At 29.0% G+C, this 13,573-nt stretch overlaps 6 protein-coding genes across 6 annotated transcripts; 3 read left to right on the top strand and 3 right to left on the bottom strand.

The window, feature by feature from the left end:
* Nucleotides 1-40: 40 nt before the first annotated feature.
* Nucleotides 41-4,137, bottom strand: LOC122627224 (CTP synthase). The gene is made up of 11 exons (XM_043808211.1): nt 3,706-4,137; nt 3,002-3,172; nt 2,844-2,929; nt 2,621-2,752; nt 2,259-2,423; nt 1,883-2,170; nt 1,717-1,805; nt 1,333-1,634; nt 1,150-1,257; nt 839-1,051; nt 41-747 (listed from the first exon to the last, which is right to left on the bottom strand). Exons 1-11 carry the CDS (start codon nt 3,869-3,871, stop codon nt 662-664), a joined length of 1,806 nt encoding a protein of 601 aa, XP_043664146.1. The 5' UTR covers nt 3,872-4,137; the 3' UTR covers nt 41-661.
* Nucleotides 4,138-4,300: 163 nt separating this feature from the next.
* Nucleotides 4,301-5,469, top strand: LOC122627231 (ribulose-phosphate 3-epimerase). The gene is made up of 4 exons (XM_043808220.1): nt 4,301-4,697; nt 4,775-4,882; nt 4,955-5,176; nt 5,244-5,469. The coding sequence occupies exons 1-4, from the start codon at nt 4,461-4,463 to the stop codon at nt 5,349-5,351; spliced, it is 675 nt and encodes a 224-aa protein (XP_043664155.1). The 5' UTR covers nt 4,301-4,460; the 3' UTR covers nt 5,352-5,469.
* LOC122627227 (putative methyltransferase C9orf114 homolog) lies at nt 5,180-6,946 on the bottom strand. Its single transcript, XM_043808217.1, has one exon. It carries the CDS (start codon nt 6,680-6,682, stop codon nt 5,528-5,530), a length of 1,155 nt encoding a protein of 384 aa, XP_043664152.1. The 5' UTR covers nt 6,683-6,946; the 3' UTR covers nt 5,180-5,527.
* On the top strand, nt 6,339-10,513 carry LOC122627232 (transcription initiation factor TFIID subunit 13). The gene is made up of 4 exons (XM_043808221.1): nt 6,339-6,462; nt 7,530-7,561; nt 7,687-7,924; nt 8,037-10,513. The coding sequence occupies exons 2-4, from the start codon at nt 7,535-7,537 to the stop codon at nt 8,153-8,155; spliced, it is 384 nt and encodes a 127-aa protein (XP_043664156.1). The 5' UTR covers nt 6,339-6,462; nt 7,530-7,534; the 3' UTR covers nt 8,156-10,513.
* On the bottom strand, nt 8,922-10,921 carry LOC122627225 (protoporphyrinogen oxidase). The gene is made up of 2 exons (XM_043808213.1): nt 9,700-10,921; nt 8,922-9,491 (listed from the first exon to the last, which is right to left on the bottom strand). Exons 1-2 carry the CDS (start codon nt 10,780-10,782, stop codon nt 9,147-9,149), a joined length of 1,428 nt encoding a protein of 475 aa, XP_043664148.1. The 5' UTR covers nt 10,783-10,921; the 3' UTR covers nt 8,922-9,146.
* A 67-nt stretch (nt 10,922-10,988) lies between these two features.
* Nucleotides 10,989-13,541, top strand: LOC122627228 (inositol polyphosphate 1-phosphatase). The gene is made up of 4 exons (XM_043808218.1): nt 10,989-12,059; nt 12,190-12,460; nt 12,571-12,718; nt 12,795-13,541. Exons 1-4 carry the CDS (start codon nt 11,847-11,849, stop codon nt 13,255-13,257), a joined length of 1,095 nt encoding a protein of 364 aa, XP_043664153.1. The 5' UTR covers nt 10,989-11,846; the 3' UTR covers nt 13,258-13,541.
* The last annotated feature ends 32 nt before the right edge of the window (nt 13,542-13,573 follow it).

Genomic DNA, 13,573 nt, shown 5'->3' with positions numbered 1-13,573 from the left:
CATGACATTTATTGTCAAATAAAAGCAAACATACACAAGGTACTGATAAATAATAACATGAAGTTTATTAAAATTTTCTCTCTTCAATTTTTCTATATAGGTATAGTTATATAAGTTGAATATATGATAAACACAAACAACTTTCTGCACTTTTTTCTACCTGATATAATTTTCTTTTATTGCATACAAACGCGCATAACAATAATTTTAATAATATATAATATTTTTAGTTCAATAGAAAAATAATATAAATCTTACTCTTATCAAAGAAGAGAAACTAAATTATAAAATTAATATATAGGGTGATCTATATATTTTTTATCTATTCTAAGATCATCCTGTATATCGATATAATTAGAAATGTGAAACAATATATTTTTCATAAATTTGTGTGCGGGCAGTTTGGTTTCAGCTCTAGGAAAAACTATAAATATAAAATTTACAAACAAAAATTGAAAGAAATATAGTATATATAATAATATGTGCTATAACGTTCTAATTTCACAATCAATATTAAACAATTAATTTGGAATATAATATATAATATACATTTTTTAAATGTGTACCAAGATATATTAAAAAATGTAGATTATATTGCAGTTAAACTCATATTTCCTACTTAATATAAACATATCTTGTATCAATGTATTTGAAACTTCTACTAATCGTTACTAGAAACAACGCTATTACTTTTACTTGCTTCACTTGATGACTGTAACTTTGTTGATTCAAGTGGATATTCTGTATCTAAAGAAAAAAGAAATTGTAATATATTAAAATATTTATACTTGTATATATTTCTACATACGCTACATAATGATGCAAAATAATGTATTACCAGATTCGTTATCACTGAGTTCACGTGGCGATAATTTACAGCCTCTTGCCAAATAATGTTTTAATTTACCAATACTAGCCAAAATTAAACCTAAGAAAGGAGGTGATGGTTTTAAAGGCCTGGATAAATATTCTGGGTGAAATTGCGTAGCAACATAATAATTATTTCCATTGAGTTCTGCTATCTCCATACGAACATTATCTTCGTCTCTACCTAATGTATAGAATTAGTATTTTTTAAACGTTAGAGTGAAGTACAAAATATAATAGGGATTATTAGTGATTCGATATCGACTATTTAGTCTAACTTACCCACAAATATTAATCCTGCCTCTTCTAAAACTTCAACATATTGTGGATTTACCTCATATCTGTGTCTATGTCTCTCTTCTATATAGTTTTTGTTTCCATATAATTGTTCTGCGAAATTATATAAATATTATAAAATGAACACTTAAGAATACGTATTTTAATGATAAATTTTAATCCATTTACTTAAGATAGAATTTTCCTCTGGTTTAAAACGTGTATATCTTTTTCCAAGTCTCATAGTTCCACCCATTTGGCCTTGATTATGTTCTGGCATATCTATTATAATTGGATGATCCGTGTTTGGATCAATTTCTGTACTATGTGCTGTTTCTATATTTAGAACGTTTCTTGCAAATTCTATAACTGCAACTTGCAAACCCAAACATATCCCTAAAAAGGGTACATCATTTGTTCTACACCATTTACATGCTTCCATTTTTCCTTCTATGCCTCTCTTGCCAAAACCACCAGGAACTACCACACCACTGTAAGATTACAGAGTTATATAATATTCTTATTGTATTCTTATTATACTCTAATAAAAGCACGATACAATTTTAAACTTACTTGCTCTTGCAAAGCTTCTGCCAAGTTTCATGATACAAAACGGGGTTATCTGCTTTAGTAGAATTTTCTAAATTAGCAGCTTCTATAAACTGAAATAATGTTTTATTAAAAAAGACAAATAAAAATAACGACAGCACGTATCACGTGACGGCAAAAAATATCTTACTGTTAAATTTAAACGATAGCCAACTTGCACAGAAGCATGTTGCAATGCTTTTATAATTGAGGCATATGAATCTTCTAACTTTGTATATTTTCCTACTAAAGCGATATTTACATCTTTTCTTAAATGATCGATTCGATCAGCCAAATCCTTCCACTTACGCATAAAATAACGAGGACGTGGCATACTAATGTTTAACTGTAATCTGTCGTTAAGAAATTCTATGACACCTTGATTTTCCAGAAGAAGGGGTACACGATATATAGATGATAAGTCATGGATAGTTATCACCTGCCAAAAGATCATTTTACTTATTCTTGATATTTCTCGTGCAATTAATATATATATTTGTTAAAAATAATCTAGAAAATTGTATTACCTGGTCTGGTCCTACATGACAAAAGCTTGAGATTTTTTCTTTTACTGCATCACCTATAGGCTTTTCAGATCTACAAACTATTAGATCAGGAGATAATCCTAGACCACGCAATTCTCTTACACTTGATTGAGTTGGTTTAGTTTTTGGTTCTCCGGTACAACGTGGCTAAAATTCATAATATTCTATTGATCTATACGCTTTATATTTTATAATAACTCATTTATTATTATACCAAAATATACTAAAATCATTTACATCACTTTACTGGTCCAAAAATAATACTAGTTGGTATTTTGGCACAAATTCAGAGACATGTACTATAATTGAAAAAGAAAATAATACGGATTGAATTTCTTACATACCTGCGGTACTAAGGAGACATGAGCACAACAAAAATTCTCCCTTTTAACTCTGAATTGAAATTGTCTGAAAGCTTCTACAAATGGCATCCCTTCGATATCTCCAATTGTTCCACCAAGTTCAACGATACATACCTAAAATTATAAAATGATAAATATCAAATTTAAGCCAGGCACCAAAATTATATTCCTAATTTAATTCAATTATTTCAAAAGTATACATCACCTCTGGTTTACCACCATCTTCAGATACAGACTGATTAGCAACTTTTTCAACCCATTCTTGTATAGCGTCTGTAATATGCGGTACCACTAAAAAAGACAATTTTAATTATTCATATGTTTGTTAAACCTCTCCCTTATAATTAAAATTTCTTTATATACCTTGCACTGTCTTGCCTAAATAATCACCACGTCTTTCTTTCGTAATAACATGTTGATAAATCTTTCCTGTAGTAATATTATTTTCCTTATGTAATATAATATCTAGGAACCGTTCATAATTCCCTAAATCTAGATCTACTTCTCCTCCATCATCAAGCACGTAAACTTCTCCTATAAAAAAAAAACATCGTCGTAGATATTAGTTTCATTCTTAGTAATAACACCTGACATAGGATACGTATAAGACAATAGAGGAATAACTACAATTAGTAATCAAAGTATACGATTTCAATAAACAAGTCTCTGTTACAATGCAATCTCAAACAAAAGAAATCAAAGAAAGCAAAGTACCAAGAAATATTTCTCAATAAGTATACTTCTATACGCTTTAAGTTGAAAGAAAAACATAATAGATTAGCATCTATTTTTAATAGATCAAATGTTCATGATTGAATTTTTCGAATTTGTGTGGGAAAGGAAATTTATTGTTTACTAAAAAAAAAAAAAAAAAAAAAACTGCTTAATAGAAAAGCACGTGGTCACGGGACCAAGGCGGGTAAAAGCATACAATATGGCTGCCAATAGTACACGCTTCCTCTTCATGGAATTTTGCAAAGAAAGAATCTATCAATGAATATCAAGAAAACTTAAGAAAAATAATGAAGAAATGATAAAAATAAATATTATTTATTTTATTTTTTTACCGTGCTCATATGGTGAAAAAGTACCGGCATCTATATTTATGTAAGGATCTATTTTGATGGATGTTACTTGAATACCGCAATGTTTCAATATTGTACCAAAAGAGCTTGCTATTACACCCTTTCCAACACCACTTATAACACCACCGGTTACTAAAATATACTTCATAATCTTCAACAAAAGTGAAATTTGTTATTTATTGAAACGAATTTCCGTACTGCAGTAAACAACACAACGTCATAAGCACGCACCGGCAGAACACATTAATCAACACCATACACCGGTAGCATGCACTTGATCTACACTCGGTGTTCCAATAAAAGCGCACTAATATATATGCAGAAGAAACTTTGCGTCTTTCAAGCATGCCATTGGTCGAAATTTCAAGTGATCAAATCGGCCTGTAGGAAGGTTGACCAATACGTTTAAAGTATTGTTGGCGCGCATTACTTTATTTATGAATCACCTATGATTACTCGTCAAAAATTTTTATTCTGGTATTTATATTAATCGTGTACATATGTACGTTAATTCTTATTTTATTGTATCTTTTCTTTTCGAGCAATATTTCTCATAATTGTAATCTCCAAAAATCTATATCTTGCTAGAAACATTTACAAAGAAACTAGTACGCATAAAATAAATATTAAATCTTTATAAAAGTACTTCTAAAGTCCATGTGGCATTTTTTTTTTTTCTCTTTGAAAGACGTAATATCATTGTGAATTTGAAAAATTTGTAATAGCTTTTAATTGCCATGGCTAAAAGTTTAACAGCGAAAATCGGACCTTCGATTTTAAATGCCAATTTAGCACAACTCTTTGAAGAATCGCAACAATTGTTAAATAATGGTGCTGATTATCTTCATTTAGATGTAATGGATGGTCATTTCGTTCCTAACCTTACTTTTGGACATCCTCTCGTAAAGTGTCTTCGTAGTAAAATAAAAAATGCATTTTTTGAAACGCATATGATGGTTTCTAATCCGGAACAGGTATTAATTTGTTTTTACTAGATGCACGGTGATGTTCTATCTTAGTTTTATTTTCTAATAACAATGAAATGATTTAGTGGATCGAACCAATGGCTGATGCTGGTGTAAATCAATATACGTTCCATGTAGAACCAGTACAAGATGTTTCATTAGTTTGTAGAAAAGTTAGAGAAGCAGGAATGAAGGTAAATTTTTTGTAATATTTCTTAAGTGATATCTAATATATATATATGATAAGTAAATTGTTTCATTTAAAGGTAGGAGTGGCACTTAAACCAGGAACACCAGCCGATGTAGTCGTTGATTACGTAGATTTAGCTGATATGATATTAGTTATGACAGTAGAACCAGGATTTGGAGGACAAAAATTTATGGAGTCAATGATGTCAAAAGTAGCATGGCTTAGAAAAAATTATCCTACTCTAGATATTGAAGTTGATGGTGGAGTTGGTCCAACTACTATAGAAGCTTGTGCAAAGGTATCTTTGATATATAAAATGTTTATTTTTGCTTATGGTAAAATTCTAAACATTTATATTTTTCTAGGCTGGTGCAAATATGATAGTATCTGGAACAGCAATAATCGGTGCTACAGACCAAGCAAAAGTTATAAAAGATTTGAAAGATACAGTAAATTGCGCATTGAATAGTTAATGATTTTTTTATAGAAGACATTCCAAAAAAATATCTTCAATATCTACAAAAGAAAACAGTATAGAGATAAAATCTTGTTAATAACATTTTGTAAATATTAATATTTTACAAACAGAAATTTTGTCAAATGTCTTTGAATGATATTTTTTATCATTTTAATGATATAAATATCAAAGTTAATCTTCAACAAAACTACCAAATTGAGCATTTGGTAATACAGGATTTTTTGGGAGTAATTTGGTCCTTAGTTCTGCAAGAGAAAGTAAAAGAGCTTCCTCCGTCCTAATTGTCCTTGATCCTTGTTGAGGACATATATTTAAATATTTATGAAATATAGACGATGGATCTTCATCTGGTAAATCTGGATCAACTTCTAACGCAGCTTCTAATCCTGATAATCCACCAAAAACTATTAAAGCATGATCATATTTCAAACTTTTTGGTGATATATCGTCAATAGATGTTCCTTTATCCGAAGTACCAATAGTCAAGTCATATCCTTCTTTATAAGAACATTTTTTAAACACCTCTGAAAGATTCTTAGCTAATTTCACGCTATATCCCCAATATATTCCTGTCTCTGATTTTGGCTCTGTTGGAGATACTATAATTCCTTTCATTTTCTTTGGATTTTCTTGATCTGATGGTATTTTTACAGTAACCCTTAAGCCAGGCATCAATACTTTGTCCACTCTAATCTCGTTAAGAAGCCCTATGTTTACTTGGGAACCTTTCCCAGCTTTTACTGGTTTATTACTAACTACACCTTCACGATAAAGCGATATATCTTGTTGTCTGAGATGATGTGGAGCATCCAAAGGGTTCAATACGCCTGCATATTGTAAATCCTTGTGAATAGGAAAGAAATGTTTTCTGAGATACTGTGGACATTCTAAATATTGTAATATTCTGACTAACTGTAAACAACAAATTCTCGTTTCACCTAAAACTTCGTCTGTTCTTACTTTTTTCTTTTCACTTTCAGTGATCACACCTTTGTCATCGAAAACAACAATCTCATCTACTTTGTAAATACATGCGGCACGTGCTATTTGTCCTGCAAGATACGTTCTCAATTCTGCAGATTGTGCATTGTCTAAAATCGAGCCAGGTATCGCGATGGTTATTGTAGAAATATTCCTTTTTTTAATTTTCTGTTCGGTTTCTTCTTTCTTCGTTTCATTTTCAATGTTATTTTTCTTCTCTTCTTTTTTCAACTTCTTTATTAACCTCTCTTCTTTCCATTGCTTTCTCTGTTCTTTCTGCAATCGATTATATTCTTTCCAAGTTTTTGCTTGTGGTATTTCCAATGTGTTAACGGGAGATGACATTATTTTCTTAATAAATAATATTACATTTTATACAAAAAATACACGTGAAAAATACATGTGAAGTTCAAATGTATAAATACATACGCGCGAACAGTGTTTTTTTAGGTTATGAATATCAATCTTAACACTTCGTGGTCCACGGTCCACGCGGTTTTATTTCAATATGCCGAAAGCGTGATACTTATTTATCCACGCTTTTTTCGATGTTTTTCTGATTATATAAATGTTGAAATAAAGAATGTTATCGTAAGTTTTAATTACTATATGTATACGTTTTTATTTGTTTAAACAGAACAATAATGGTTTATTTCTTATTGAAAAAAAGTCAAATATTGTTATAATTAATTTCTTAAGAATATAAATATGTTTTGATAATTTCAATATAATAAAAGAGATTGTAAAAATTGTTAATATTATATAAATATATATTTTTTCATTAGACAAATATTTATTAATTAATTTTTCTACGTTTGTTTCATCTTAAATATAATAATATTTCATCCATAACTTTAGATTGAGTTCAAATAATTTTGTTTACAATAATTTTAACCTCGTTTAGTTTCGCTCATGTTTTTGTCGTTAATAGATACACACGGTCAAAGGCGAATTTGTACGTTGATGATGTTACAGCGGCATCAATCTATTGGCGGGCTGCAAACTGTTTACTTCGTTATAGGTTATTAACGTGAATTTATAATTGTTACGTGAGTTATTACCAATAGAATATTTGTTTTCTCCGTCATTTATCCGTGCGTTTATCATAATTTAATTAACCAAATATAATTTATACGCGTTTATAATAATTTATAATAAGATATTTATAAATAAATTTACGCGGGATAAAAAGAGGTTATGGCTACGGAGGAAAGTTTCGAACAGGTAAATTTTAATAGCGTGTAACTTTATAATCGTTCAATTACGAATTAATAACCATAAGTTTATAATAGAAATTTCAATCGGATAAGAATTAAACTATTAATGTAACTGTAAAAATATTTATATAGTTCGAAGATGAAGAGGCTGAAATTGCTATCGGTGGTACGTTACCAGGAGGGAGGAAACGTCTCTTTTCGAAAGAACTTCGATGTATGATGTATGGCTTTGGTGATGATCAAAATCCTTATACCGAAAGTGTTGATCTACTTGAAGACCTCGTCATCGAATTCATAACAGAAATGACACATAGAGCCATGGAAATTGGACGTACTGGACGAGTTCAAGTAGAAGACATTGTCTTTTTAGGTATGTTTAAATTACATCAATCTTTCTTTTATTGAATACATACATACAAAAGAAAATATTTCTAATATAAAATATTCATGATGTACATATGTGTATATGTCTATTTATTTAGTTAGAAAAGATCCACGTAAATATGCCAGAGTGAAAGATCTTCTAACAATGAACGAAGAATTAAAGAAAGCAAGAAAAGCATTTGACGAAGTTAAATATGCAGGTACTGTTAGCCAGTAGAATTATGTTTATATTATGTTTTTAATATAATGATTTTGTCTGATTGATGCAATCTATGTGATTTTTGATTATATTTTTTTTTATTAAGAATGGAGCATTAGTAGATATAAAAAAAAGTTATGGACCCATATAGATTGCAAGTTATTAAGCTTAAACTTGATAAGTAACATAGCAAGAATATGTCTCAATTTTTTAATAACATTGTTTGGTTTGTGCAATGCTATAACATTGCATTATTTGTACTGAGCTTAAGAATGTAGAGTTATCATTCCTCTTTTTTAATTTGTTTATTCTTTATAAATTATTTCTTTAAGAAAAAAAGTTTACATAAAAAATATCAGATATATAGCACATTACATAATAATTTATAATACAAATATGTTATCTTTTAATATCTGCATGCCTTACTTTGCATGCCTTAAGCATGTCCATACTTTTTATGTTTACATTCCATGTACATGCAAAGACTGGACATTCTTTTACTATTATTTAAAAGAATAATACTAAAACATAAAGAATACTAGAAAGTATTATTACCTAGTAAAATTGGTGTATATTATGCTTTTCAATTTTTATATTTTTTTCTAAATGATCAAACTAAATTTTCATTAAACAATTTATTAATAACATATAAATATTTTATGTTTTTACATTTTACTTTGTTAAGTAGTGTATACATAAGAAACACACATGTACATGAAGTATAAGACATTGTTGTTAATCGCTATAATAAATTGTTTGCAATTTTTATTGATTATTCATTTGGTTAGAAATGTTGTATTTTTATTTATTTATTATTTATAAAATTAGTCTAATAGTTTCCCCGTTTTTCATTTTTTGTCGCACAGTTAGATTTTTTTCATAAGCTTTTTAGAAACTAGCTTACAAAATAATGCATGTTTTATATATATCAAGTTTTTTTCTAACTATGACATTAATAATATCATGACTAGTGCTACAAAATGCTGTACAAAATTGTTGTAGTTTCACTTCAGTTTTTTAGTTCATTTGAATGTTGCACAATCTCAGAAACAGCTTCTTTTGCTGACAGAATAACGTCATTGATTCCCACACCTTGGTAAGAAGAACCACACAATGCTAGAGGGATTCTACGTGAAGAAATATAATCACGGATATGATTTAAACGTTGTGCGTGACCCACTACATGTTGGGGAATACAGTCCTTCAGAATGGCCACATTAAAAGCTATGGGCTCTTTTTTAATATTCAGGATTTCTTTGACTTGTTTAATTGCTATATTCAACAAATTTTCATCTGATGGATCTTTGCCAAAGTATTTTTCAAACCATGCACCACCCATCATTACTGTTAGTACCTGGTTATTAAATATTTTATATGTAAATACAAAATTGAATAATTGTCTAGTCTACTATAGATTTATAAATGTAGATAAAGTTTTGCACATGTTTTTATGCGTTTAAACGAAGTTCTTAAATTGATAATCAATAAAATAGTAATTTAAAAATGTGTTCACGAGTAAATCTAATGTAAATGTAAATAAAGTCTTTCTATTTTTTACATACCGTCGAAGAGTCTTTAGGAAAAATACATGAATCGAAAATCACACCAAGAATTGGAAGATTTTCTCCTGGTGGAACAAGAAAACCAAAAGCATTCATAGGCAAGACATTATCTGCAAATTGGAGATTAACTACAGCCACTGTAACCATAGGTATTGATCTTAATTGTTCTGCCAAATCAGGATGTTGTTCTTCCAATAGTTTTGCTAGAGTTTTTGCTGGTAGACTTGAGATAACATGAGAACATTTTCTTGCTTTTCCATTAATAGTTAATTCAACATGATTGGATTGAAAAAAGAGTTTTTCACAGTGACTATTTAATTGTATATCAACACCTTGACTTTGTATATTATTTCCTAAGGAACGTGGTAGTTCTTCGAGTCCTCCTTTTAAACCCCATACTACCCATTTTTCTGTGTCAGCCCTTTTAGCTAAGTTTGATTTATATTCTATTTTATTATTAACATTTTTCTTTTTAAATAATTGTTTGAGTAATCCTTTTGTTATAGATCCATGTTTTTGTTCTGCTTCAAACAAAGATTTCATTAAGAAATTTACGCTTATCTTTTGTGCATCACCGGCACAAATTCCACAAATCATAGGGCTAACAAGATAATCTGCAATATCTTTTCCTATTCTTCTTGTAGTAAAACTATATATACTTTCATCGTCCTTACGAACCATTGGTGCTATCAAATCTTTTACAAGAAAACTTGCTAAAGAACGATTTAATAAAGTATTAGTCTTAATTATACTAAGGAAAGAATTTGGCAATAAATGTAATTTATTACGCGAATAAATCATTCTATTCTTAGCACTGGGATGATCTGATTTAATAGGAATAAGTTTATTAGTTAATTGCAAATCTTCTAATAAATTTAATGTATTTTTCCCAGCTAATCCTAAACATCTTATCGTTCTTGGCCCTTTTTCAAATATTATGCCATTTGATAATTCATGACTTCGTATCCATCCTCCTAAACGATTAGATGCTTCCAGCACTATTATTGGACCAATTCTCGGATTGTTTAGTGCATAATATGCGGCTGATAAACCTGATATGCCACCACCAAGTACTACCGTCATTTTAAAAGAAGTGCACTGTAAATATACTGTACGATAATAAATCCGAATGCGTGCAATAAAAGGTTAAAGAGTCAATAATGACAAATATTTAATTTTTTATGCTTCACATAATTATTTCACTATACATGTATACATATTTTTAATCTAAAGAATAGCAAAGATAATACAATTTATATCATAATTATATATATCATAATTTTTTATATTACGATCGTTAATGAGATAACCTATAAAAAACTGATTTGTTCTGATTGGTTGAATTCACAAGAATGTATCATTTTTTATTGGACAAGAATATGGCTTATTTCGATTCGAGAATCGAACCAATCAATTTTAAGTTCGATTTCAAAACTATGACGGCTCGAACGTTCCTGAATTATTTTTCTTCTTGAAAAAATATAAGTATTTTATTAATAACAATTATAATTATTACTAATAAAATAAGTTTTATTATATTATCTAAAACTCAACTATTAACATTTATTTTCGCGTCATAACTTGATAAATAATTGTTCAATTTGAGCATTAAGCTATCGATCTTTTGCGAATATTATTTGTTGATAAAATTAGAATGTGAATTTGAAAGAAAGAAGTATAAGTGCCGTCATATTATGTTGGGAAATTGTTCATTTATATTGCGTTTGTATCGATGTTAGATATATTGGTTAAAACTAACGATGTATGAAATTTACAGTTCATTTGATTTTCATTAACGTCATGCCGGCAAACTATATTTGTACCAAAATCAATCAATTCGCAGACGTCTTTCGAAGACGCAAGCCGATAAGATCGAAGAGAAATTCTAAGTTTTAAATAGTGATATAGTGATTGAATAACAATAACATTAACGTATCTAATATACATGTATACTGTTCGGAAAAGTCGATAATTTAGTGAGAGGTATTATTATGAAACGAACATTGTAAGGATTCTTTGCAATTTATGGTTTACACATCCTGTACGATTTAGAGCTTTGCCAGTGACTCAAACGGAAGTGTTCTTCCTTAATTTATATTCAGTATATATTTCGACGGTGTAAATTTCAGTCTCTAAATTTTAAAGTCATGGAGAATGGAAGCAAATTATTATTGGTTCTTTTAAAGGCTTCAGAAAAAGCTGCTAATATTGCTAGAGTGTGTAGACAAAATAAATCACTGTTTGATCTTCTAATTCAAGAAAAATCAGAAGCAGAGAAAAATCCAAGTTTTATTAGGGATTTTAAAACTTTGGCTGACGTTTTGATTCAAGAAACTATTAAACATGATATAGCATTAGAGGTAAGACGAATAGATATTTATTTGCTGGCGTTAAAAGAAAATAAGTTAAATGTTTAGTTTGGATTTTATTAAAATTAATATATGATATATTTAAGAGTATGTAAATAGAATGTCTTGCAGAAATAGTTAGTTTCCAGAATTAGCAAAGGTTGTACAAGGTGAAGAAAACAATACATTTACCAATACACTTGGAGAAACTATAATCGTGGAAGTATGTTCCACTTGCTTGGAAACAACTTTTCTACTAGCCAGAGTTATGGGCAATGATACAGAAACAGCTAATTTTCTTGCGACCGAAGTTCATAAGAATATTCAACTGAAAGATGTACAAACTGTGCAAGACATTCCTAATGATTTTACTTTGCCTATAGAAGATCTTGGTATATGGATAGATCCAATAGGTAGGGATATATATATATATATATATATATATATATATATATATATATATATATATATATTATAATCACTACATAAGGTATAGATCGAACAAATAGTAAAATTGTTATAGATGCAACTGGAGAATATGTACATCCTGCTGTAGATGATAAAGGTCTACATTGTGTTACAGTATTAATAGGTGCATATCTTAAAAGTACAGGATTACCGGTATTAGGTATCGTAAATAAACCATTTTGTGAGTTACGTACGGATCAATTGTGAGTAAATAGTTTTAGAAGAACTTTTATTTGTTTTAAATAATGTGCACAAATACTAAAGAAATTATTTTGACAGATGGAATGGTTCGTGTTATTGGGGATATTTAGAAACTGATACAGGCAAATGTTACTCAAGCATTGTTAAAGACTTCGTTTATGATACAGATGAAACAAGTAAAACGATATTCATTGGAAGATCTGAAGATGAAGATTTAAAATCTAAACTTAGAAAGGCAGGCTTCATATTAATAGAGATAGCTGGTGCTGGAAACAAAATACTAAACGTTGCTTTAGGCATGGCAGCTGCTTATGTACTTTCTAAAAATTCTACTTACAAATGGGACACATGTGCTCCGCAAGCTATATTACGATCTTTAGGTGGGGGTATAGTAGATTATCAGAAATTTTTGGAGAGTACAAATTTGGATGATTTGGATTTAAAATATTCCACTACTAGTGCAAATGCAGCAAATAATGGTGGATTAATAGCATATCGTAATGTTGAAATGTTACTTACTTTGAAACAAATTCTATGTTAAGCGATACCATTCAAATGAATTTATTAGATCTAATAATTAGCCAAAGATTATTTCTATATTCATCTTACCGTTCGTTGTTTATTCAGAGTCTATATATATACGATCTTTTTTTTCTTTTATTACTTAATTAAAATTATTATTTAAATTCAATGTCTAATATCAAATTATTCACACATTTCAATCTTAATAAAATATAAATGTATAAATGTAATAACGTGTATATATTTATTGCGTATTATGTGATTGTTTTCTAATCATTAATCTGAATAAGACTATTGTTTATAGCAAAGGTCGTTTTATTGCCTTATAAATAAAC

This window comes from Vespula pensylvanica, chromosome 2 (genome assembly GCF_014466175.1).
Source record: "Vespula pensylvanica isolate Volc-1 chromosome 2, ASM1446617v1, whole genome shotgun sequence".
In the NCBI taxonomy this organism is placed as follows: Eukaryota; Metazoa; Arthropoda; class Insecta; order Hymenoptera; family Vespidae; genus Vespula; species Vespula pensylvanica.
The sequence above is the reverse complement of the archived record's forward strand: the minus strand, read 5'-3'. Positions and strand labels throughout refer to the sequence as shown.

Bases quoted from the DNA above. Each gene is read 5' to 3' on its own strand.
- LOC122627228 (XM_043808218.1), top strand. From the start codon at position 11,847: ATGGAGAATGGAAGCAAATTATTATTGGTTCTTTTAAAGGCTTCAGAA. The intron at 12,461-12,570 runs GTAGGGATATAT...AAATTGTTATAG, and splicing joins TATATGGATAGATCCAATAG to ATGCAACTGGAGAATATGTA. The intron at 12,719-12,794 runs GTGAGTAAATAG...TTATTTTGACAG, and splicing joins GAGTTACGTACGGATCAATT to ATGGAATGGTTCGTGTTATT.
- LOC122627232 (XM_043808221.1), top strand. From the start codon at position 7,535: ATGGCTACGGAGGAAAGTTTCGAACAG. The intron at 7,562-7,686 runs GTAAATTTTAAT...ATATTTATATAG, and splicing joins CGGAGGAAAGTTTCGAACAG to TTCGAAGATGAAGAGGCTGA. The intron at 7,925-8,036 runs GTATGTTTAAAT...CTATTTATTTAG, and splicing joins AGAAGACATTGTCTTTTTAG to TTAGAAAAGATCCACGTAAA.
- LOC122627225 (XM_043808213.1), bottom strand. From the start codon at position 10,782: ATGACGGTAGTACTTGGTGGTGGCATATCAGGTTTATCAGCCGCATAT. The intron at 9,492-9,699 runs GTATGTAAAAAA...TTTAATAACCAG, and splicing joins TTCCTAAAGACTCTTCGACG to GTACTAACAGTAATGATGGG.
- LOC122627224 (XM_043808211.1), bottom strand. From the start codon at position 3,871: ATGAAGTATATTTTAGTAACCGGTGGTGTTATAAGTGGTGTTGGAAAG. The intron at 3,173-3,705 runs GTAAAAAAATAA...TTTTTTTTATAG, and splicing joins TTTTTCACCATATGAGCACG to GAGAAGTTTACGTGCTTGAT. The intron at 1,258-1,332 runs GTAAATGGATTA...ATAATTTCGCAG, and splicing joins AGAGGAAAATTCTATCTTAA to AACAATTATATGGAAACAAA.
- LOC122627231 (XM_043808220.1), top strand. From the start codon at position 4,461: ATGGCTAAAAGTTTAACAGCGAAAATCGGACCTTCGATTTTAAATGCC. The intron at 4,698-4,774 runs GTATTAATTTGT...GAAATGATTTAG, and splicing joins TGGTTTCTAATCCGGAACAG to TGGATCGAACCAATGGCTGA. The intron at 4,883-4,954 runs GTAAATTTTTTG...TTTCATTTAAAG, and splicing joins TTAGAGAAGCAGGAATGAAG to GTAGGAGTGGCACTTAAACC.
- LOC122627227 (XM_043808217.1), bottom strand. From the start codon at position 6,682: ATGTCATCTCCCGTTAACACATTGGAAATACCACAAGCAAAAACTTGG.